We start from the raw sequence: 26,507 nt of genomic DNA, 5'->3' as shown, positions 1-26,507 counted from the left end.
TTAACTTTCACACTTTCATAGAATGGTCCTTAGACTGTATGGATTGGGTGTAGCAGGCTGATCAGTGCGTTAGTTTGGCACCATACTGAAGACATAGACGGCTGAAAGCTAAAGTAAGTCTAGTAGGGGGTAAATGTATCAATCTGCGGGTTCTTCAACACCCGCGTGTACAGCCTCTTCCGCGATTAAATTTCAAGCGGCGCTGCATTGTAAAGGGAAGTTAACCCTTTACAATGCAGCGCCGCTTGAAATTTAATCGCGGAAGAGGCTGAACACGCGGGTGTTGAAGAACCCGCAGATTGATACATTTACCCCTAGATGTGCTTTTCTGAAAAAGTGAGCTTCCAGCACCTTCTTAATGATTGAGAAACTTAAGGAGAATCCGGTGCAGCTGATTCTAGAGAAGAGGTGCAGCTCTAGAGAAGTCCTGCAGATGCTCAGGTAATAAGGTTGATGTTTAGTAACAGGTCTTGGTATAAATTAGTGTGTGACTATTACAATAATTATAGATGATGTTATATATGTAGGGTGTAGTAGGTTTGTGGATGTTTTTAGGCTAAATGTTGCATTTTATCCAGACTGACGGAAGGAACCAGTGCAAGGACTGGCAGAGTGTAGCCGCAGAGGAGGTGGGGTGGTCAGGTTAATGAGCCTGAAAGCAGCATTTATTATGGGCTAAATGGTCCCAGTCTGTAGAGGGAAACGAAAAAAAACATTAGTCAAAATAGTAATAGTAATAAATATAAAGATGAAATTGTTGAAATCAGTGGGAAATTCGTGGCCATTAAATATATATGGGAAACATCGCTCATGCTGGTTTGGATAAGTTCTGTATTAGGTATTAATGTGTAATTGAATATCATTGACTATGATAACATGTGTACAGTACATTTCTATACATATATAATAACCTGCAACTCTCTGGCTGTTGAAGAGTTGTCAATATGCTCTGTCAGCCAACACAACTGGCATTGACGGCAGATACTAGGCCATTAATAGAACCGGAAACCACTACAGTATACTCGAGACAATTGTACTTGTGAGATGAAAGGAATGACTGCAGGGCCACTTGAATTGCCAAAAGTTAAAAAAAAAACCTGTTCTGCTTCTCGATGAAGCACAACAGAACTTTTTTTTTTTTTTTTTTAGAAGATCTCTCTCTTTTAACGTTGATTGTTAAAATGAGCTGACAAAGTGCACAGGTGTATGGAGATTTCAGCAGATACCAGCACGATACCTCGTTCTCTGTCTGTAAGCCAGCAGCCTTCTTCACAGTATGCCGCGTGTATCCGGAGTACATAATAATTAGGGAATTTGTGAGGAAAGAATCGGAGAGATTGAACTGTGCTTTACCCTTATTGTCTGTTTAGTGTTTTTATTGTTTCTTTAAAAAAACAACTTAATATGAAAAAACTAAGAAACACACTGGGCATTGTTGAAAACCACAGGTGACACAGTACATGGCTAAAAATATTGACACTTTGAATGACAGGATATAGATAGGTTCCTACCCTGGGTATCACATAGGGCTATTAATGTAGAATATGTCAGACACTACATTATCATTATCATCATTACTATTCTAATTGGCTGCTTTATTGTCAAAAATAACGCAACTGGTGCACCATTCATGTTACTACGGTAATAGTGCGCAGTATTAGCGTTGGTACGGTAATGTTTACCGCTGATTTTCAGGATAAAATTACCGTATTAACGGTAATTGTGCGCTGGCCCTGTTGCTTTTGACAGTAATGCGACCTATATGTATATTATTTATGTATACATAGCATGCATATCAATTTCATATAAACAATAAACTTAAAAAAGCAAAGAAATTAAATATATACAGTTATCCTGAATGTCTTATGATCCCCACACACGATGTAATTCATTTATTTGGAGTGACAGCCAAACATTCAGAACATTCCGCAGTGGGGATGATTGGTTATATGAAAGACTGGGTTGAACAATCAAAGCCAACTGGATTTCCATTTGATCAAATTGAATGAGATAGCCAACCACAATGGTGGCAATGGAGAAATGGCTAATAGATGATGACTAAAGCATATTTTAAACACATTTAATTCCTATAAAGGTGCCTTTGTGCCCCTGAAATCAAACAAATATTTGTTTGGATCTGATCACTCAGAATGGAAAATCTGGTTGGTTAATCCACATTAATGTGTGTATGAAGATACTTTCAAAATCAAAAAACAGGAAATGGTCCTTAGCTTTTCAATCTGGCTAGTCTGCCTCGTGTCTGATTGACAGGATCTGGGTAACCTGGTTTGAACCACAAGTTGACCACTTGTGTGGTCAACTTGCTCATATATTGGGTCGGTCAATAGTTGGAGGAAAAAATGACCAGGTTAAAACCTCTGTGTTGTTTATCAGTTTTGTGGATCCTGACTCTTTAAAGCATGAGTGAGAAGCTGACCGGGGCTAGTTTAACAAAAGTTTTGTAGCCCGGCATAGCTCATTAATACTCAGACACAGTGGCCCTAGTGGCAAATGCCAGATTGTCAATCCAGGCTTGACTAGACCTGTTTTATTACACGTTTTCTATTTCTATAAACTAGAGATGCTCACTGACCCCAGTGAAGTGGTTTTGGTTTTGGATCTGGATTAGCTTCGTATTTTGGTTTTGGTTTTGGCAAAACCACCCTCGTGGGTTTTGGTTTTGGATTTTTTAGAAAAAAAAAAAACTAAAATATGCTAAAATCACATAATTTGGCTCTTTTTTTTTTGTTCCTACATTTTTATTAACCTCAATAACACTAGTTTCAAGTCATTGGCAGTCAATTTTTACCACCTCACAGGTTACAATATTATTTTCATACACTTTAGGACAAATACTGCAGCGACCTGGCTGTATGGTAAGCGACAGAGCAGTGGCACATACACACGACAGTTCCTAGCACATGTAGGAGAAATTGGCACACAGCTGTGGCAGAAAAGAAAAATGGGGGTCCGCCCAACCTCCCACCCCCCATGATGTTGGAGTTTAAAAAGGAATCCAAAACTCCAGAGATCCGACTACGTCACAATGACGTTTTGCCTCTTTTTCAATTCCGAGAGCGGGCAACAGTACCGAGCCGACTCGGATCCCCTAAATTCGGGTGTGTTTTGGTTTCCGAGCCTGATCATCTCTACTATAAACTTTAGCACTGCATCCTAATTAACAACGTAATTGCCAAGTTTGTTCACTTTCTATATTTCACCAGGGAAAAGGTGAGGTCTTGGTTACCATAAGGAGACATAACCTGGTAATATTGCCAAAATCATATTGTAACAATAAGAAAGAAATCAAAACAACGCTAACTTTATTGAATCCTTAACAAAAATGTTAACAGGTCTTCCTAATTGATTACCGGCCAATTGTAAGGTTTAGATTTAGAGCTAATAACCAGTAAGACTGGGAAAAAGGACTAATTGGAGATAAGCAGATTTTAGGACCTTGCAAAAAAATCCATATTTCTCGTCTCAGGATTAAATGTGATGGTGACACAGAGCTAATCAATGTACAATATCACTGTAGACAGCGCCAAGTCCCTTTATCTTAAGGAACAATTACAGTGAGTGGATCTGAAAGTAGTTGAGGTTACTATGGTGACATTTGGGCTTTTTTCCAGAGACAGAATAGGTGAATAAAGGTTCTATTTGGCCTCTCACTGTGACGCAACAGGTTGAAGACTTCAGACTAAGCTGTAGGAGTTTCAAAAGGAATAAAAAAGCAGGGTCCAGTTTTGCTCGTTTCATCACTTCGATATCAAAAATATTAAAAAATATGCTAAAAGCCTGGAGTTTCTAACTTGCCTTTCATTGCAGTTTTGGCTGAAAAATTTAAACATGGATCATTTGAGGCAGTTATCCTGCAGTAAAGGGGCAGAATTTAACATGGCAAAATATTTTTAACTAAAATGCTAAGGGCTAGATTTACTAAGCTGCGAGTTTGAAAAAGTGGGGATGTTGCCTATAGCAACCAATCAGATTCTAGCTGTCATTTTGTAGAAAGTACTAAAATGAAAGCTAGAATCTTATTGGTTGCTATAGGCAACATCCCCACTTTTTCAAACCTGCAGCTTAGTAAATATACCCCTAAAAGTCCTGCGTTACCTTTAGCTGTCAATCAGGAGAACAGTGGTCCAGATATATACAGCTGCCCCGCCAGAGAAGGAGTAGTCAAACACTGGTCCGCTTCAGTACACACTGCGATAAAAGAAGTAATTTCAGTATGGAAGGTGCTGTCAATGACCAGGAAATTGTTCATAGAGCAAGCGGTTTATTAGACGATGTAGCAACAGTTAAATTGCACTTACATCTAGATGAAGACAAAAGACGAGTGTAACATTTATAGGCTGTTTCCTGCCACCATAGAGTTCAGGCAACCAGGATAGACTCGTTTCAGAGGTCCGACTGTTTATCAGGGTGAGTGAAAATTTACATAGTCATTTGACAAGAGAAAGATTTAGTGCAAGACAGCAAAACAAAAGCATATACATGTTAAGAGAAGTGTGTAAATTGTAATATTTATAATCTATAGCAAAGCCAACAAATACAACAGAATAGAAGTGCATCTCATATATAAAAATGCACCTGATCTAGTTAATTCAATTGACTTTAAACTTTGCTCGGTTAGAAATGATGTCATTAAAAACAAATATGGAATATATAATGAAAAAAACAGAATAAGCTATCAAGATAGAGATGATCGTCATCTACTTATTTATATAGCGCCACTAATTCCACAGCGCTGTACAGAGAACTTACTCACATCAGTCCCTGTAAGCTCATTGGAACTTACAGTCTAAATTTCATTGCATATATATATATATATATATATATATATATATATATATATATATATACACACACAAACACAGACAGACTAGGGTAAATTTAAATTGCAGCCAATTAAACTACTAGTATGTTTTTGGAGTGTGGGAGGAAACCGGAGCACCCGGAGGAAACCCACGCAAACACGGGGATAACATACAAACTCTTCACAGATAAATTTCAGTTTTTCTTGCCTTGGTCGTTTTCTGTGAGGTCTTCAGGCCATGTTGTTGTTGTTGTTTGTTTTTAGTTCTTTCCTATTTTTTCTTGTCTGTCAATCTCGGTGTCTCCGGAAAGTTAAGGGGGAAGGGGTGGGATGGAAGATGCTTGGGAGATTCTTGCAGGTTAAGCGGATAATTAAGCAGTATACCTTGTTGCTACTGTTTGAGTAGCTAATGTTTATAGTTGCTTTGCGGTTTTGCCAGTTAAAGCTCTTCTGCGTTATAGCTCTTTACCTCTTTGGTATATTGCTAAACCGCTGTGGGGTTAAAGTGATTGTAGCTCTGGTATAGGCTCTGGTAGTGTTTAGCAGTATACCGCAGTGATTCTAGCTCAGGTTGTTTATGCTCTTTGTGTTTATAGCCCTTGTACTTGTATCCTGCTCTATCTCTGCAGGATGAAAATTGACCTTGTTGATTGGCCGCATGCCCCCGTGCACACACAGAAGTTGCCCTCCTAGTTCTTGGCATTTCTGTACGTGTGCAAATTTTAACAACACATCAATTCTCTCTAAATACATGGCTGTCTTCTTTGCTTTTACTCATAGTGTTGTGAAATAATAATATATTATTTTCATATTGATAGTTGCCACCCACGCGACTTATTATTATTTAACATATATAATGCATGTGTTTGTTTGTTACCAGAACGTACAGATAATCTGTGACCTCTCCGCTCAGGTTTCCTGCTGTATGTGCAGGAAACCTATTAAGCTTCCTAAATATATACTTTCTATATTCGGTGTAATCCAAGACACACGGGCTTCCTCCATCAACGATTTTCTCTCAGTCATTGTGTAGCAAAGGAAAAACATATTGTTTAAATTAAACAGAGGAAATTAAAAAAAAACATGGATTGAATATCAGAGAAAGGATTAGTAGAAGTTAATAAAAGTTTATCTGTGTAAGATCCTGAATTGTGGTGGGAATTGCAGTGATCTAAAGGGCGGCTATAAAAAAATGTTTAACTCTGTCCATAGTACTGAAAGCACAAGGAAGATAGAGGCGCTGTCTATGGTGCTGAAGCAGGAGAATAATAGCAGAACTGTCCGTAGTGCTGAAAGCACAAGGAAGATAGAGGCGCTGTCTATGGTGCTGAAGCAGGAGAATAATAGCAGAACTGTCCGTGGTGCTGAAAGCACAAGGAAGATAGAGGCGCTGTCTATGGTGCTGAAGTATAAGAATAATAGCAGCACTGTCCATGGTGCTAAAAGCACAAGGAAGATAGAGGCGCTGTCTATGGTGCTGAAGTAGGAGAATAATAGCAGAACTGTCCGTGGTGCTGAAAGCACAAGGAAGATAGAGGCGCTGTCTATGGTGCTGAAGCAGGAGAATAATAGCAGAACTGTCCGTGGTGCTGAAAGCACAAGGAAGATAGAGGCGCTGTCTATGGTGCTGAAGTATAAGAATAATAGCAGCACTGTCCATGGTGCTAAAAGCACAAGGAAGATAGAGGCGCTGTCTATGGTGCTGAAGTAGGAAAATAATAGCACTGTCCATAGTACTGAAAGCACAAGAAAGATAGAGGCGCTGTCTATGGTGCTGAAGCAGGAAAATAATAGCAGAACTGTCCATGGTGCTGAAAGGGCATGAAACATAGATGCGCTGTCTATGGAGCAAGCAATAAATCATGATAGCGTTAGCCAATGTGCTGATATACACAAAAGCATAATGGCTCTTGTCACTGGTCTGAAACATATATTTTATTTTTTACTGTGGCTCTGTCGTAGGTGATGAATCTGGTCAGTCACACTATCGGAATGCACAGCTCTGTGATTCACTAAATTTGACAGTAACAGGAATGACCGTTATTTTTTTGCTGTTTTTTAATACTAACAAAAATAAAGGGAGAACCAGTGAGTCATTAAGGGGCGTATACTGAGCGCATCATGCATTTGTTTTAACTCGGCTCGGCGTACTCCCAAAGTCAACAAGGAACAGATCTAAAGACACATGTGATGATGACTATGGGTCTAGGTTCACTCTGCTGTACTAGACCAGACACTGCAGGTTACGTACAATACTGATGTGGAATATAAAATCTCAAACGAATGCACAGAGAAAAAAATATTAAGCAATTAATGTTACCTGTCAATAGAGTAGTCATTTATGATTATAAAGGGACATTTAAATAAATTATTATTATTTTTTCTAAATAGTTTTTTCCCCCTGGGATATACATTTGTTAGCCTGTCCTTAAGGTCTACTGTACTTAAAATACATTTTTACGGTTGCTCCTGATTGCAAACACATGTTACAGCATGCATACTCAGCCGTCAGCACTAGTATTCGTAACTTAAACTACCCCCCTTAGTTGGAGCAGGAGATGCGGAAGAAAACCAGCGTACTTCTGTGTGGGCCTGTCTTGACTTGGACGTTGCTGCAAGGGAACGCCCTTACTGAACGTTGCCTACATGAATCCGCCTATTCCCCACCCCGTTCACTCCCCTAAATCGTAGGCTGTAGTAAGAGTCGTTTGCGCTAGAAGCTAACTTGTCCGCGGCTGCGTTCTGTTGTGTATTGTACGGTTCTGAGCATATGCAGCGTGATTTTTGCAAACGATACGCACAAAACTACCTACCATTATCTTTTAATTATAGACATTGATTAATTTTTGTAGCCAGCAATAGCAACAGTGGATCCAGCAGACTATAAAAAAAAGTTCTACCGAACATAGCACCATAGCGGCTATAGCAAGAAAACTGTCACGGTCCAGAGACTGGATAGGAGCCAAGTGGCAGGGAGGAAGGCTGGCCAACAGATGATTATAATATAAGAGTAGTCAAACGCAGCCGGGTACGGTACACAGAGAGGCAATAAGGTCCAATGATTAGGGAAGAAGCGAAGTCACGGGCAAGCCGAGGTCGGTACACGAGTAGTAGATGTCTGCAGGTAAGAGAAGCAACAGGAGCTAGATCACAGACAAGGAGCACAATAATCAGGCACTGGAGACAGGAACTGGCCAGGCTTTTATAAGAAGTCAAGGGGTGGAGCTAAGGCATGTTGGAACATTGGGAGATCACTAGAACTGATCTAGAACACAGGATAAAGGCAAGGAACTGTCCAGCAGCCAAAATAGCTCTATCAGTAGAGCAGCAGTCCACAGACGCAGGAGCCCTGGGTTCGAATCCTAACAAGAACTGTGAATATAACACAAGACGTTTTCTTCTAATTAAATAAATGAAAGCATGAAGCAATGGATTATGATCCAATAAATTTAACAAGACAACAATAAAGTACATTTCCACAATTGTTCTCATAGTCCCTGGTACCATACAAAAATAGACCAGAAAAACAGAATCAAATACTAGTTCATGGTGATTTGATTTGGGCTAATTAGAAGGTGGAGCTGCCTAATGCAGCCGCCATTGATTGCTTTGTAAAAGCCAGCAGAATAAAATAAAATGTATGTCAGCGGCTTCTTTCCATTTTCTAATCCGTAACACATGCTGTTCTTACAAGGGGAGATCTTTTGTGGTTATAAACATTCCCTGGGCTCTTATGTGAAGAAAATAAACCTTTGGATTAGCTGCATTTGAGCAATATCTGTATTTACACTGAACAAATTACATAAATTAAGGGTAGCAATTATTTTTGGGTTGGGGCGCCACCATAACTCCTATATATGTGTCAAGCAAATCAATTGGAGGTATTTTTGACACCCTATTCTTTCTACATCATTGTGCAAAGGACTCACATCATTACTTGGTGCTGTTGGAGGATTCTGTTGCTTTCACTGTATAACTTCCCCTCTGCTTGCCTCTATTCCCCTCCTCATATTGTAACACTGCCACTGTCATAGTCAGCCCTAACCTTCTACTTATCTCCTAAAATATTCTGTGCTGCTGTGATCGATTGCATGCAATTATTTACACATATACAAAGATTCCCTAACTTAGACAGACAAGTACAATTATATAACAGTACAGTATACTGATGTTTGTATCCCGCATATGGAACAAGTGGTAATGTTCTATAGGTGTTGCCTATAGCAACCAATCAGATTCTAGTTATCATTTATTTAGTGCGTTCAACAAAATGACAGCTAGAATCTGATTAGTTGCTATAGGCAACAGCTTCACTATTTCAAAGGCGCAGTTTAGTAAATATACCCCCTAAGAATTGCAGAACGAACATATGACACTGTTTTTTTGCTTTTGCATATAATAATAAGATGAACAGTTCAAAGATTTACATCAAGAACACAGATATAGATAAGGGGAATTGTGTTTTTAGTTTGCATTACAAATGGACAAACCCATGAAATCTAAGAAGGTCAGTGTAAATTTGGCAACTTTGAATTCAAATAATATTATTTTGCAACCCCTCCCCATTTTGCTTCATTAGAATCTCATACCTCATTTCCTAATTTTTGGGAAGCATACCTCCCAACATTTGAGAAAGTGACACCGGGACAGGGTACATGGTCAAATCATGATAGGGGCGTGGGCACACCCCTGTGGCCTTGCAGAGCAGAAGACAATACCTCCCTAATTAAGATAATAAACATGGCTGCTGCCATGGTAGGCTTAGAAGTAGCAATGAAAATTGAACTGCAACAGTTTCTGTTTTCTCTATCATATTCACAGCTAGATAATTCTGTAATTGATGCTTTAAATATGCTACCAATGTTTTATGTGGGTCTGACCACTTTCATGTTTTGCATATTTATTATTTCAAGCTGTTTATTCAGTGATATCAGCAATAAACGGAGCAATAAGCTTCTAGAGGGGGCAGTAAATAAGGAGTCGAGGAGATGCCTGATTCTAAAATAAATAGCCAAATAAAATATATTATTGAAGGTGGTTTGAATAAAGATATTTGATTACTGCTTGCAGGAAATGGAGTATAGTGTGACAGCACTCAGTAAACGATCATTAATGTTTTTCTATTTTTATATGCTTCCCATGTGCACGGATGGTCAGTGGAATTGAATTACTATTCCCTTGTATGGCTTCCCAGGAAAATGTTTCAGCTTTAGAGTCTACAGGGAGGACCCACTGCTGCTTGGTTTTATCACACAGTAGGGATCATATCGAAGCTGCAAAAGTGTAAAGCCATAGTCCAAACTATTTTATTTATGTCCTCATGAATCTGCTTTTGTGCAATTACATCCGGTTTTATGGGGAAGGGCATTTATTTGCAGGCCAAGATGGCCAGATGGCAGCGTCTGGTGAAAAATCTGCCAACCCTCAAAAAATAGCTGCAAATTGATTTTACAGGGGTGTTTCCTGAGGCCGTGGGACTTTAGCGAGCAGCTTGAAATGTGTTGGATGGGGCACATAAACCAGTATTGTGGGTCTGCAGATTTTGTGGTTGATACATGACCATTAGTATGATTATTTTGCATTAACCTTTAGCGTCAGGTTAACCATTAACCTTTAAGTAAGGTTAATGCCAATATACAGACAATTGGGAGTTTGGAATAGCGCAGTTATGAGAGATTAAGAACTGAGGGCTGGATAAGACCGAAGGGAATTAAATGCTTTGCTGTATCTTTAACTGGAATTATTCTCTTGAGTTTAAAAGTTAACTATTGGGAGTCCGCCCTTCTGGTGTCATAGGGAAGGGGAACAGAGGCTGTAAGTGGGATGGGCGGAGATTTATTCAGTCTCTGCAGTTCTGGACGTTGCCCACCCACCCTCCCTGGTTGTTGGTTCTTGGTAGCATGAGAAAACGACTGGATGCTGTTCGGGATGGGACTCAGCTACTGGCGGTTGGCATGGCTGTCCATGAGCCTGGATGGAGAGTGGTCGGAAAATGCAGTGCAGTTGACGGCCAGTGGTTTTGGGCGCACATTTATGGTATTGGGCACGATGAACTCGCCTCTCTTCGAGTGAATCGGCTATTAGTCTCGGTTCAGGTATCGCCCCTCTGGGTTGCCCTGTGGTTGCTTTCCGTATAGCCCAGAGGTTGGGCGGGTTCTGTAAAATCGGGACGCGGTGCACCGTCCAGGTAGATATGTGCGCCCGGGGTGTGATTGGTTGTCCCCCACTTGAACCCAGGGGTTTGGTTGTTCCCCAGTTGATGAGGTCCCAATGTTTATGCTGGGACAGTTGGGTTTTGCCTGATAGACGTCGGACTGACTGCTTTATTCTCCACTACCATAGTTAAATAAGTCATTTAAATTTTCCACACTCAGGTCTTGTGCTGTTATTTAAGGTGATAGTTAAATAAGAGTAAGAAGGTAAAGGAGGTCAAGATATCAGACATAAGCCTTTTAATGGTGATAGCCAGTACACCCGTTTACCAAAACGCCATTACCAATTTTACTCACTGACCGACTACTACTGCACCTAACACAATAGTGGAGTAGCGGAGATGGAGATAAAAGAAAAAAGAATTAAAAACATATTTATTTTTCAGGCACCATTCACCATTCTGAAGGGGTCCCTGTTGGTTATAACGGTTTCACTCCACTCTTCTCTCTTCTTGTAGTATTGTCTGACAAGTGTAAGTTCAGATTTGTACCATGCTGAAGGTGGATTTTGCGTATAAATCACCTATTTTATTACATTGCATTCTTACATTTTAGCAATGTTATTATTAGATGCAGGTCCTGGGGCTGGAGGTGGAGAGATCTGTAGATATCAGGCTAGTAGGGAGTAATATAAGCTGTTTACTCATGTAATGATTTCAGTACACATTGTGAAATGCATCACAAGCAACACAGAATGTTCAGAGCTCATCTAACACATTTCATAACACAATATTTCTCATGAGATTAGTGGCTTCTGTAATGAGTCAGCTTAAATCTGCCATCCTAACCAATTCTGTATGTTACCCAGGATATCTGAGCCCGTCCAGATAGTGTGCCGTCTGTTGTTTTCACACAACGCGTTTCCTCTTCTTGTCATAGCTGTGTCTTCATTATAATCATAACTCCCTATGTCCTTCCTACGTCTCATCTTGTATTCACTGGCCATGGCTCCTTTTATCTCTTACTCGTTCTCCTGTTCCCTGGTCTTTGTCTGTCATGTTCTCGTTCATGTTCTCTCATGTGTGTCTGTATTGATCTCTTCCATTTCTCTCATGTGTGTCTGTCATGCTCTCGTTCATGTTCTCTTATGTGTGTCTGTCATGCTCTCGTTCATGTTCTCTTATGTGTGTCTGTCATGCTCTCGTTCATGTTCTCTTATGTGTGTCTGTCATGCTCTCGTTCATGTTCTCTTATGTGTGTCTGTCATGCTCTCGTTCCTGTTCTCTTATGTGTGTCTGTCATGCTCTCGTTCATGTTCTCTTATGTGTGTCTGTCATGTTCTCGTTCATGTTCTCTTATGTGTGTCTGTCATGCTCTCGTTCATGTTCTCTTATGTGTGTCTGTCATGCTCTCGTTCCTGTTCCCTTATGTGTGTGTGTCATGCTCTCGTTCATGTTCTCTTATGTGTGTCTGTCATGCTCTTGTTCATGTTCTCTTATGGTCTGTCATGCTCTCGTTCCTGTTCTCTTATGTGTGTCTGTCATGCTCTCGTTCATGTTCTCTTATGTGTGTCTGTCATGCTCTCGTTCATGTTCTCTTATGTGTGTCTGTCATGCTCTCGTTCCTGTTCTCTTATGTGTGTCTGTCATGCTCTCGTTCATGTTCTCTTATGTGTGTCTGTCATGCTCTCGTTCATGTTCTCTTATGTGTGTCTGTCATGCTCTCGTTCATGTTCTCTTATGTGTGTCTGTCATGCTCTCGTTCCTGTTCTCTTATGTGTGTCTGTCATGCTCTCGTTCATGTTCTCTTATGTGTGTCTGTCATGCTCTCGTTCATGTTCTCTTATGTGTGTCTGTCATGCTCTCGTTCATGTTCTCTTATGTGTGTCTGTCATGCTCTCGTTCCTGTTCTCTTATGTGTGTGTGTCATGCTCTCGTTCATGTTCTCTTATGTGTGTCTGTCATGCTCTTGTTCATGTTCTCTTATGGTCTGTCATGCTCTCGTTCCTGTTCTCTTATGTGTGTCTGTCATGCTCTCGTTCATGTTCTCTTATGTGTGTCTGTCATGCTCTCGTTCATGTTCTCTTATGTGTGTCTGTCATGCTCTCGTTCCTGTTCTCTTATGTGTGTCTGTCATGCTCTTGTTCATGTTCTCTTATGTGTGTCTGTCATGCTCTTGTTCATGTTCTCTTATGGTCTGTCATGCTCTCGTTCATGTTCTCTTATGTGTGTCTGTCATGCTCTCGTTCATGTTCTCTTATGTGTGTCTGTCATGCTCTTGTTCATGTTCTCTTATGTGTGTCTGTCATGCTCTCGTTCATGTTCTCTTATGTGTGTCTGTCATGCTCTCGTTCATGTTCTCTTATGTGTGTCTGTCATGCTCTCGTTCCTGTTCTCTTATGTGTGTCTGTCATGCTCTCGTTCCTGTTCTCTTATGTGTGTCTGTCATGCTCTCGTTCCTGTTCTCTTATGTGTGTCTGTCATGCTCTCGTTCATGTTCTCTTATGTGTGTCTGTCATGCTCTCGTTCATGTTCTCTTATGTGTGTCTGTCATACTCTCGTTCCTGTTCTCTTATGTGTGTCTGTCATGCTCTCGTTCATGTTCTCTTATGTGTGTCTGTCATGCTCTCGTTCCTGTTCTCTTATGTGTGTCTGTCATGCTCTCGTTCATGTTCTCTTATGTGTGTCTGTCATGCTCTCGTTCATGTTTTCTTATGTGTGTCTGTCATGCTCTTGTTCATGTTCTCTTATGTGTGTCTGTCATGTTCTCGTTCATGTTCTCTTATGTGTGTCTGTCATGCTCTCGTTCATGTTCTCTTATTGTCATGCTCTCGTTCCTGTTCTCTTATGTGTGTCTGTCATGCTCTCATTCATGTTCTCTTATGTGTGTCTGTCATGCTCTCGTTCCTGTTCTCTTATGTGTGTCTGTCATGCTCTCGTTCATGTTCTCTTATGTGTGTCTGTCATGCTCTCGTTCATGTTCTCTTATGTGTGTCTGTCATGCTCGTGTTCATGTTCTCTCATGTGTGTCTGTCATGTTCTCGTTCTAGTTCTCTTATGTGTGTCTGTCATGTTCTCGGTCATGTTCTCTTATGTGTGTCTGTCATGCTCTCGTTCATGTTCTCTCATGTGTGTCTGTCATGTTCTCGTTCATGTTCTCTTATGTGTGTCTGTCATGCTCTCGTTCATGTTCTCTTATGTGTGTCTGTCATGCTCTTGTTCATGTTCTCTTATGTGTGTCTGTCATGCTCTTGTTCATGTTCTCTTATGGTCTGTCATGCTCTCGTTCATGTTCTCTTATGTGTGTCTGTCATGCTCTCGTTCATGTTCTCTTATGTGTGTCTGTCATGCTCTTGTTCATGTTCTCTTATGTGTGTCTGTCATGCTCTCGTTCATGTTCTCTTATGTGTGTCTGTCATGCTCTCGTTCATGTTCTCTTATGTGTGTCTGTCATGCTCTCGTTCCTGTTCTCTTATGTGTGTCTGTCATGCTCTCGTTCCTGTTCTCTTATGTGTGTCTGTCATGCTCTCGTTCCTGTTCTCTTATGTGTGTCTGTCATGCTCTCGTTCATGTTCTCTTATGTGTGTCTGTCATGCTCTCGTTCATGTTCTCTTATGTGTGTCTGTCATACTCTCGTTCCTGTTCTCTTATGTGTGTCTGTCATGCTCTCGTTCATGTTCTCTTATGTGTGTCTGTCATGCTCTCGTTCCTGTTCTCTTATGTGTGTCTGTCATGCTCTCGTTCATGTTCTCTTATGTGTGTCTGTCATGCTCTCGTTCATGTTTTCTTATGTGTGTCTGTCATGCTCTTGTTCATGTTCTCTTATGTGTGTCTGTCATGTTCTCGTTCATGTTCTCTTATGTGTGTCTGTCATGCTCTCGTTCATGTTCTCTTATTGTCATGCTCTCGTTCCTGTTCTCTTATGTGTGTCTGTCATGCTCTCATTCATGTTCTCTTATGTGTGTCTGTCATGCTCTCGTTCCTGTTCTCTTATGTGTGTCTGTCATGCTCTCGTTCATGTTCTCTTATGTGTGTCTGTCATGCTCTCGTTCATGTTCTCTTATGTGTGTCTGTCATGCTCGTGTTCATGTTCTCTCATGTGTGTCTGTCATGTTCTCGTTCTAGTTCTCTTATGTGTGTCTGTCATGTTCTCGGTCATGTTCTCTTATGTGTGTCTGTCATGCTCTCGTTCATGTTCTCTCATGTGTGTCTGTCATGTTCTCGTTCATGTTCTCTTATGTGTGTCTGTCATGCTCTCGTTCATGTTCTCTTATGTGTGTCTGTCATGCTCTCGTTCATGTTCTCTTATGTGTGTCTGTCATGCTCTCGTTCATGTTCTCTTATGTGTGTCTGTCATGCTCTCGTTCCTGTTCTCTTATGTGTGTCTCTCATGCCCTCGTTTGTCTTCTCTTATGTGTGTCTGTCATGCTCTCGTCCATGTTCTCTTATGTGTGTCTGTCATGCTCTCGTTCCTGTTCTCTTATGTGTGTCTGTCATGCTCTCGTTCCTGTTCTCTTATGTGTGTCTGTCATGCTCTCGTTCATGTTCTCTTATGTGTGTCTGTCATGCTCTCGTTCATGTTCTCTTATGTGTGTCTGTCATGCTCTCGTTCATGTTCTCTTATGTGTGTCTGTCATGCTATCGTTTGTCTTCTCTTATGTGTGTCTGTCATGCTACCGTTTGTCTTCTCTTATGTGTGTCTGTCATGCTCTCGTTCATGTTCTCTTATGTGTGTCTGTCATGCTCTCGTTCCTGTTCTCTTATGTGTGTCTGTCATGCTCTCGTTCATGTTCTCTTATGTGTGTCTGTCATGCTCTCGTTCATGTTCTCTTATGGTCTGTCATGTTCTCGTTCCTGTTCTCTTATGTGTGTCGTTCATGTTCTCTTATGGTCTGTCATGCTCTCGTTCATGTTCTCTCATGTGTGTCTGTCATGCTCTCGTTCATGTTCTCTTATGTGTGTCTGTCATGCTCTCGTTCATGTTCTCTTATGTGTGTCTGTCATGCTCTCGTTCATGTTCTCTTATGTGTGTCTGTCATGCTCTCGTTCATGTTCTCTTATGTGTGTCTGTCATGCTCTCGTTCATGTTCTCTTATGGTCTGTCATGTTCTCGTTCCTGTTCTCTTATGTGTGTCGTTCATGTTCTCTTATGGTCTGTCATGCTCTCGTTCATGTTCTCTTATGTGTGTCTGTCATGCTCTCATTCATGTTCTCTTATAGTCTGTCATGCTCTCGTTCATGTTCTCTTATGTGTGTCTGTCATGCTCTCGTTCATGTTCTCTTATGTGTGTCTGTCATGTTCTCGTTCATGTTCTCTTATGTGTGTCTGTCATGCTCTCGTTCATATTCTCTCATGTGTGTCTGTCATGCTCTCGTTCATGTTCTCTCTCCTTTATCCTCTCTTTCTTGTGTCCTCAGCACCAGGTTCTCTATTTTATCCTTAATAACTTTAATATTCTCTCTATTTCTAAGTTGTCTTATATGTTTGCAACATCTTTTAAGTGATTAACGTTCACCTTTCATACTTAAGCAAAGCCATTTGTATGTCCTGTAAAACATTAAAGATTGATGTACGTATCTGTGTACCTAATTCTTCCTATTTAACTTTTTATTCCTTTCCAAATGCAATGGTTTATCATGTCATGATGTGTTTAAATATCTAGAATACCACTTAACTCACAAAACAAAGGAAACATGAGTATATAACACATACAAAGTATACTGAAAGCAAGCGCTTTCATGCAAGTGTGATTCCTCGGTTAAAGGAGTTATCCACATTTGGAGAAGCCCTTCACAAACAATAGTGCCTCCTCCCCACCCCCAACATAAACTAATGATTCATTAGGGAAACCCATTACCTGTATCCAGCTGTCAGTCTTGGGAGGAGGAGCAACACTGCCTAGGATTAGAGATGTTCTATGACCCCCGTGTTTTGGTTTTGGATCTGGATTAACTTCGTGTTTGCTTTTGGTTTTGGAAAAACTGCCCTTGTGTGCTTTGGTTTTGGTTTTGATTTTGGATTCCCATTTTTTTCTAAAATCCCTATTTTTTTCTTAAGATCACAGAATGTGGCTCTTTTTTTGTTCCTACGGTATTATTAACCTCCATAACATTAATTTCCAGTCCATTTTTGTAAGTGAAAAGAACACTGCTACCCCTCCTGTTTCTGTATGAGCAATGGCACTGAGCAATGTCACTGGTGACTGGAGAGTGACAAGAACACTGCTACCCCTCCTGTTTCTGTATGAGCAATGGCACTGAGCAATGTCACTGGTGACTGGAGAGTGACAAGAACACTGCTACCCCTGTTTCTGTATGAGCAATGGGACTGAGCAATGTCACTGGTGACTGGAGAATGACAAGAACACTGCTACCCCTGTTTCTGTGTGAGCAATGGAGCTGGGTCTCCTGGGGAGGGAGGTACTTATGGAATCCAAAACCCGCGAGATCCGACAATGCAACAATGATGTTTTGCCTCGATTCAGATCCGAGGACGCGCAAAAGTACCGAGGTGGCTCGCGGGCCTACTCGGATCACCTAAGTTCAGGTGGGCTCGGTTTTCAGAAAACTGAGCCCGAGCATCTCTACCTAGAATATGTCACCAATATAGCACCTAAATAGACATGGACTATATCCCTACCAAGTGCTATTTTAGTTCCAGACCTTCTCTCTATAGCACAGAAAGCTATGCATGGCTGGCTCGCACACGTGCACTGAATCTGGGAGCACCGCCCATGCAAAGCACTTATACTGCCACTGAAGGACAGTGCAGAGCACTTATACTGCCACTGAAGGACAGTGCAGAGCACTTATACTGCCACTGAAGGACCATGCAGAGCACTTATACTGCCACTGAAGGACAGTGCAGAGCACTTATACTGCCACTGAAGGACAGTGCAGAGCACTTATACTGCCACTGAAGGACAGTGCAGAGCACTTATACTGCCACTGAAGGACAGTGCAGAGCAGTTATACTGCCACTGAAGGACAGTGGCAGTGTAAGTGCTTTGTATGGGAGCATCAACATGGAACATCTCCATAATGTACCATCTCCTAATTAAATAATCCTGTCTCAAAAAAGAAACTTATTGTCCCAAAACAAGACTTTTTTTGTGCAAAACTGGGTGCACATGATCTCCAAAAAACATATTTTGCAAAGTATGCACCATTCCCGCCAGAAAGTTTTTGCAACACCCGGCGCTACTGCAGAAAGATAGGGATGTGATGTCACAAAAGTGCGGCTGCGCTGTAGATTTGCGCGGTCATAAAAAATGATGGAGTCTCTCCTGTTGGTTTTTACTATATTAGCTTTTTCAGCATCTCTCTTTGTCTCATAACCTGTCTTTGTATTGCCTGCTATTGCCTCCTCTTCAGTGTACTTTCTCTTCTTCATGCTACTGCGCATATGCCGGTCCAGAGAGCTTGAGGCTGTGACAGGGAGGGATCACAAGATCACTCCCTGCGCATGCGCTGTCCAGCTCTGCTCTCTGGAGCAGAGCTGGACATAACGAAGAACAGAAGTTTTACCAGCATTTCGGATGATGTACGCCAGCTTCACAACACAACAAGTTCCCGAAAAAAAAATAATTTCGGGACTTGTTAGATTGCGGCCAGGAGCAGTCACCATTCTGTTGAATGGTGACTGCTCGCAAAAACGATCAGGAGTGCAAAGCAGCAGATATCCATGATATCTGCTGCGATGCACCTTTAATAAATTTGCGGAGAGCACATCGTGGCCTAATTTACACAGTAAGTGCACGATAGTGCAATACCGTGCTTTCTTAAATATACCCCTTACTCTTTCCATCTCCTATTGTCTTTCCCGTAGGAACTCTAACTCTGTCTCTTGTGCTTTCCGAACCTCTCCATCTCATGTGGTGTGCTGACCCTTCGTGCCACGCTGGCGCGCAGGGACACCTGCTCTCCGATTACTTGCCCGTCTCAGACTATATTTGTTGCTGTGTTTAATAAAGTGCAGCGCTGAGCAGTGGCTGCCTTCACATCCAGACAGGGAAGCATCTGTGACAGTAAATAGATTCGTTCTCTCCTTCCTATAATCCTTCCCAGAACAATCACTGGCTTCTGTTCTGTCACAAGTGCCTTCATCTCTCCTCTCGGTTTGTTTATTTCTGGGCTTTAATTTTTGCAAATTCTCAAATAATTGGCTAGCACAATATCATCTGTTTTGAAACGGATAATGATCTATCATAATAAAGCATCTTTGGTACAAACCATTGGTACTTAATGGTTGTACTTTGAGCTAAAGTTTCTCAGGATCCTACACAGCAGATAGTCATAGGAATGTAGCCAATTAGTTCATTGTGAATTAGTGATATCATACTTCCCAGTGATGTCATGGGACTATCCTGCCATCCCACAGAACAGGACTTGTTTCCCCAATCCTAGGATATCTGGGAGTTGTGTGCACCTGCCACTGGTGCGTACAGGTTGTTTTTAGGAGAGGATGAAAAGGGTAGACCTGTGCTTCTGTATCGCTGGTCACGCCCCAATGTTATGTGACCATGCACTCAGTAGCAAAACCCGGATGGTACACTGAGGCACTAAATGGCTGACGTCTTATTGTGAGCTGAACCAACTCCAACGGAAATAACCTTTGATTTCACTAGGAAATGCTGACACTGCTAAAAACCCTTTTGGAGTCAGCCATTTCTTGAGCAGAACCAATATTTATGAGAATGTAGCCAGTCATTTCACTAGGAAGTATTGGCTCTAAAGAAGCACTTCCTGTGGCAGCCATTTTGTCAGCTGAACGGAAGATAATAGTAGTGTGAATTGTCCTTTAAAAAATAAAATAGATCAGTCTAATAAAGTCCTGCTCATCTCATAAGATGCCTTAAGTGCATGAAACAATACATTTGTCATCCCTCAGTGAATCTGGGGTCTCCCATTGGGCTCTCACTTCCACTTGTCTCTTGGTAACCTCATTTAGAGCAAGAAAAACGCAATACAGTGTAGACTGTATGCAGTATATCATTGGTCTAATATCTGGAGTTTCTTACTTGATATATATTTTGACCTGTAAGCCTTTACAGTATCAGATGTGCATATATATATATATATATATATATATATATATATATATATATATATAATTTATGTCTAAAACCATCTCACATATGCTTCAGTTTTGAGGTCAGCATAGAATTTAAATACAGCTTCCTGAGTAAGCCCACTCTCACCCTCGGAGAGTACTGGTCTGCAGTTATAAATATCTCCAGGACCTGGGGAAGAAGGAACCAGGGAAACACTTCTTCATTTACCAGACAGTGGACGTGTGAATCATCCGAGCAGCGGGGGTGACTGCATTTCCTCACAGCTGGAGCAGAAAGCATCAACATACTGTGATCACACAAGACATATGGTGCCATCAAAATAGCATTGTGTTATAGGATAAATCTGATAACGAGTTATCACCACCAGCGCGCAGGGACCGGGCTGCTTTTAGATGCAGACATTTCCAAACACTTAAAAATATGAGCGAGCCCAGGAGGGTAATAAAAACCTGGGATAAACAATGAAATATACAGTTTACAGTAAGCGGAGGTAGAGAGAGTTCAACACTATAACTCTGATATGTTGTCTGCACTCTTAGTGTCACCTAGGTCTCAATGTAATTTTGAACTAGAGATGCTCACTGACCCCCGTGAACTGGTTTTGGTTTTGGATATATGCACACAAATATCAACTTTAAATTTCAGTGTACAAATAAGCTATCAAGTATTTGTGTGCTACATGAAAAAACAGTCAGTATTTAACTTATGTGCAAAAGAGAACACTAGTTTGCACCCCTTGCATTGTAACATGGTTTTGTCCAGGAGACTGAAATAAGAAACCTCTTCATTTAAGATCCTTAATGAATCAGGCCTTGGTTTGGATTTTGGATTTTTTACATTATTATTAACCTCAATAACACTAATTTCAAGTAATTTGCAGTCAATTTTGACCACCTCAGGGCTCTGTACTTGGCCATCTGCTCTTTTCTCTATACACTACTTCCCTGGGCAAACTCATCACTTCCTTCTGTCTCCAATATCACCTATATGTCGATGACATTCAACTCTATCTCACTTCCCCTGATCTTTCCTCTCCCTTCCTCTCTCATGTATCCGACTGACTCTCCACCATCTCATCCTGGATGTTCTCACAGTTTCTTAAAATTAACATTGCCAAAACTAAAACTATCCCCCCCCCCCTTCCAGATCTTCATCCCACCTTGACCTCTCTATGACTGTTAACAATACCACCATCTCATCTGTTCTCCAACTCCGGTACCAGGGCGTCACCCTCGACTCCTCCCTCTCCTTTGCCCCCAACATTCAGTCTCTTGCCCAATCCTGTCACTTCCAACTACACAACTTTGCTCGCATCCAGCCCTTCCTATCCCAGAATACCACCAAAACTATTATCCATGCTCCTATCATTTCCCGCCATGACTATTGTAACCTTCTCCTCACTGGCCTCCATCACTTCACTTCCTTTTATATTTAATGCGGCTGCCAGACTTATTGCTGCCAGACCTGCCTTCCTCTCATGCTGCTCTTATTCTGCCTCCCCTTTCTGCCTTGCCTTACACTGGCTCCCCTTCCCCTACAGAATCCTCTTCAAACTTCTCTCCCTCACCTACAAGGTCCTCTCTCACTCCACCGCTCCTTACATCCCAAACCTCAACTCCATACACACTCCTTCCTGTCCCCTGCAGTAGGCCAATGACCGTCGCCTCTCCTCCACTCTGATCACCACATCCCACTCCCAAATCAAAGACTTCTCCCGGACTGCCCACCACCACTGGAACCACCTCCCTCGTCATATCCAACTCTCCACTAGTCTGTACATCTTCAAACGGGCACTGAAAACTCACCTGTTCTTAAAAGCCTAACAACCATCTGCCTAACCATCTCTCTATGCTTTCTCACCTCATCCTTTCCCATCCCCCGTCCCTCCTTTGCGTTCCTCCTGCCCTTGATCCCCTCCACTGACTCCCCCTTGTGTCTGTTTTCCCTCCCTTTAGATCTTACGAGCAGTGCACTCTTCCCTCCTGTCACTAGACCTATTCTTCTGCTCCAGTTATACGGGTAGTGGCTTTGCTTGGAGCTTTTGAAGTCTTTGTATTTTATTGTTCTGTGCAGTTATACCTTTTATGGTCTAATTTGTGTTTGTAATCTGTACAGCGCTGCGATAATCTTTTGCCGCCTTAGAAACGAATAAGAAAATTATTATCAACTAGGGGAATATTACTTAATAAACATTAGCTGATATCTCAAATAATTTGAACTTTTCCTTCGATTTTTCTCCCCATACACTGCTCTTTTGACCCTCGTTTAGCTGATGTGTGAATCAGAAAGTACGGAGATACTGGAGCTGCCTTCACTTTGAATGTTATTCTTTTTCCTTTTAAAGTGAAGTAAATGACTGTGTATGTGTCTTTATTTAATTTTTACTCTTTTGGTTAACTGGGCAGGTGTCTAAAGGACCTCTGTCCAATCTACTGAGACCACTGGCAGGGTTGGTGCTACCATTAGGCGGTCACTTAAACCGCCAACATTTCAGAGGAACCTACAGTACTGACCACTAGATTGACAAAGTTATCACTCCAACAATCCCAATCTTATTATTTACCCTGTTCCTCACAGTCTAGGGCAGGGGTGGGCAAACCTGTCCTCAAGGGCCATATCCAGTTCATGTTTTTAGGATTTCTGTCTGTAGAAACAGGTGGGATAATTACTGACCCAGCCAAATAGATTAACTCAGCTGTACATGATTAAAGAAATCCTAAAAACATGAACTGGATCTGGCCCTTGAGGACAGGTTTGCCCACCCCTGGTCTAGGGGGATTGGGTAGAGCACACTGGTCGGTTTCAGAGCGAGGGTAACCTCTGTGAGTAGGGGGCACACTGTTTTTTTGCATCCCCTCTCTAGTGGAGACACCAGCCGTGCACTGAACAGCCTGAATGGTTGTCAATATGACTGGGGGACAGCCTGTTATAATGGGAGCCAACCAGGCTGTCTAAACTGGTAGAAGATGTATTCTTTTTTTTTGGGGGGGGGGGGGTGCTTCTTTTTTAATTATGTACATTGTACATAGGGACTGCAACTAAAACTTCACTTCACTTAGGTGCACATAAAAGTGACGCATGTATTAAAATAATGTGTAAAAAGTAAAATGTGATTGTTGTGGTACTAAAGGGAAGGAGTCTGGATATTGATTTAATGTTCACCCTTTTGCACAGGGCACCTCCCACATTGAGGAACACTGTTAGTTTGAGGATGCGTTGTACCTGCATATGTGCTGGGTAAACCATCAAGGTACCATCATCATCATCGTTTATTTATATAGCGCCAACATATTCCGTAGCGCTTCCGTAGTGCCATGTTGCGAATCCAAGATATTTTGCATTGCGCCTCAGGTGCGTTCCATAAACTACCTCCAGTGTATTTCATTTTGCAGAATTATACCATTGCTTTATGCTATGGAGCGAAGTAGTGATACAAATTACCGTAATAGAAGGTGTTAATGAGGATGCTAAAACCTGGGTTTGCATTGCACTAACTAGCAAAATTGGTGACACCATCAAAAATAGGCTATAACAGCTCCTTGTCGCCTGTTTTAATATGTTGTTGACAAAGTGTAATTTTAGCGATCTCAACACTTATCTCGTTCCCCATATGGCACATCTTCACTCCTCCAGATCAGGCCACCAACCAGAGCAGGTGTAATTGGTACAAAAGCCGCTCATTCTTGTCAGAGTCAACTAATATCATGCCCAGGAAGTGAGAGAGAAGCAGAGACAAGTCACCTCCACCTCCCACACAACATGGAATAAAATGTCTTTGGTTCTCTCATGTATCGTAGCACATACATACAGTTTACTAAATAATATAAAATGTTATGCCATATTGTATATTTTATAAATAAATGTAGTGAATGATGAAATCTCTCTGTGTGCATAGAGACTGTGTGCGGCTTCTGGGAGAAGATGGATTCTGGGAGATTTACAATTACTTGAAACAAGTCTATGTCCAGCAGGATCCACACAAGCTGGAGATGGAAGACGCGTCTCTCTGTGAACCTCAAGCGTTGAAGATGTTTCCTCGGCATTGCCATAAAGTCCGACAACTGCTCTTCTTGGAAGAACGGATGGAAGAGGAAACTCTGCAGCCTCATTTTACATGGCTATAACGCTAAAACCTTTTTTGTAACTATCTGCTTCTCAGTGGAAGACCGGGAAAGAGAAAGAAAAACATAGGAACCCATTAAACAAAAGTGATCAATCAGATCCTGGATCCTTTTAATTCATATCCCTAATTAAAAATAAGAAGAATTGCAAACCGTGGTTGTAATTTTTCTACAAATTTACGGCTAATTTACAACATTCCAACTTACTATTAACTACAAAATTTACGAAAACACTTGAATAAATGAAGCATAGGCAAACAGAGGGGGGTTTCCTAGTGCCTGGAAACCCCCCTTCCAAGCTTGGGGTACTGTATAATTGAGGTGGCTGGACCCTGCCCCCGCTTCACACAGCTCTGCTTGAAAAGGGAGAGCTGTGTGCACCTAACAGAAGTGCAGGCAGCATTGCCCATGTATATTATGGGGATAGGAAGAGTTGGAGAGCAGCCAAGAACTGTCTAATATTATAGCCACGCCCCCATGCATGCTGGTCACGCCCACTGGCGGCGTGGTGTGGAAACCCCCCTCTACAAAATCCTGCATTTGCCCCTGTGAAAGATATTGTAAGCAGGTGATTTATGGAGATGTGTTTTCTAAGTTTACAAAACCATTTCTCATCATGCTTATGGATGAATGTTGGACATGCCTATCTGACTGATATTTTGGTTTTATGAAGGGGATTAGTGAGTTTGAGAAAGTGGTTATTATTGGTGCATGGTTGGCTGGAGATACAGTGATGAAGACTGTTCATTGGCTAATGTTTCACAAGGAAGAATGGCTAAGGTGATGTTTGAGTAAAGACATCAGGAACTAGTGGGAACTGTGAATGTCAGAGATTCTGAAGCGTTACCTGAGACGGTGTTTTCCATTGGGCAGATCCCATTCCTCTATTAGGGTTCCACAAGTTTGTAGAATCTATGTCAAGGTGTTTTCAAACTAATCTGATGGTGCAACCTACTAAGACACTTTATGTTGGTGTTATTTTAGTTACCTGTATCCCTACTTATCTGCAGCGTTTAAGGGTTTGGGAGCATGACTATTGTCTTAAGCCGATAACACACAGCAAAATCCTGATAATAAGTACAATTTGGTAGTAAAATTGGACAATATCCGACCACTCAGACATAGAAACCTGGGGGTAAATGTATCAAGCTGAGAGTTTTCCGGCGGGCTTGAAAAGTGGAGATGTTGCCTATAGCAACCAATCAGATTCTAGTTATCATTTTGTAGAATGTACTAAATAAATGATAGCTGGAATCTGATTGGTTTTTCAAACCTGCCGGAAAACTCTCAGCTTGATACATTTACCCCCTGATGTTTTCTGGGATCACTGTGGCTATTACTGACCTCATTTATCAACATGTCCAATGATGATCTGATAGATTTTGATTGTGTTATAATCGGGCATGGGGGTCTTTTTGTGACCAGTAGCCTGAAACTTTTGCTATACGGGCTGCTGGTCATCATCATCATCACCATTTATTTATATAGCGCCACTAATTCCGCAGCGCTGTACAGAGAACTCATTCACATCAGTCCCTGCCCCTTTGGAGCTTACAGTCTAAATTCCCTAACATACACACACAGACAGAGAGAGAGAGACTAGGGTCAATTTCTATAGCAGCCAATTAACCTACTAGTATGTTTTTAGAGTGTGGGAGGAAACCGGAGCACCCAACAGGCTTAAGGTAATACACAAGTCATGGGTGGATTGCTGTGAAAACCCATCTAGTATCTTTTCAAATTCACTGAATAAAGGTCGTCTGGATTTGCCTGCAGGCAAAAGATGTGTTTACAACAGTTAATGTAAATGAAGCAGAACATTAATAACGTTGTACTTTCATTCATCTTGGCCGGAGTTTCCTTTTACCCTTGAGTGAAGTATTTATGATCATTAAACCTTTTATGAATGTATATATTTGATCATTACTTCCAATGACATTTATGAGTTATGATATAATTATTAGTAGCAATCTTCAGAAGTGAACACAAGCTTGGTAGTTCTGCTTTGGTTCTTCATGAGCAGATCCAAGAGGTTTTAGCCTCTTGCCAAACATGAAACAAAAATGAAAGCCTATTGCTCATGCATTTGAAAGTGATAAATGTGTAACATGCACAGATATACAATTCTACAGTTGTTTTCCCAACCAGGAGTAGACACAATGATAGCTCTCCAGTTGGGTGACTATGTTGTATTGACAGTAAAGATAGTAGGAATACATAGTAGCAGACAAAAAACAATCAGTCATCCTTCCTACTGATGTCAATTTCATTTATGGGGCTAGAGCTTATAACACTAGTGCAATGCACACAATGGCTCTGATAATAGAGTCCATTGTTTC

The 26,507-nt window shown here is 41.3% G+C and overlaps 1 protein-coding gene across 1 annotated transcript in view; it reads left to right on the top strand.

Annotated features, from left to right (window-relative positions):
* Window positions 1-24,583, top strand: part of LOC142103386 (serine/threonine-protein kinase Nek11-like) — a 146,822-nt gene extending 122,239 nt beyond the window's left edge. Inside the window, exon 16 of the mRNA XM_075187450.1 lies at window positions 23,943-24,583. Within this exon, the coding sequence (XP_075043551.1) occupies window positions 23,943-24,171 (229 nt within the window). The 3' untranslated portion in view covers window positions 24,172-24,583. The remainder of the gene's footprint in view (window positions 1-23,942) is intronic.
* Window positions 24,584-26,507: the final 1,924 nt, after the last annotated feature.

The sequence above is a fragment of the Mixophyes fleayi genome, chromosome 10 (genome assembly GCF_038048845.1).
Source record: "Mixophyes fleayi isolate aMixFle1 chromosome 10, aMixFle1.hap1, whole genome shotgun sequence".
In the NCBI taxonomy this organism is placed as follows: domain Eukaryota; kingdom Metazoa; phylum Chordata; class Amphibia; order Anura; family Limnodynastidae; genus Mixophyes; species Mixophyes fleayi.
Note: the sequence above shows the minus strand (reverse complement) of the source record. Positions and strands in the feature narration are given on the sequence as shown.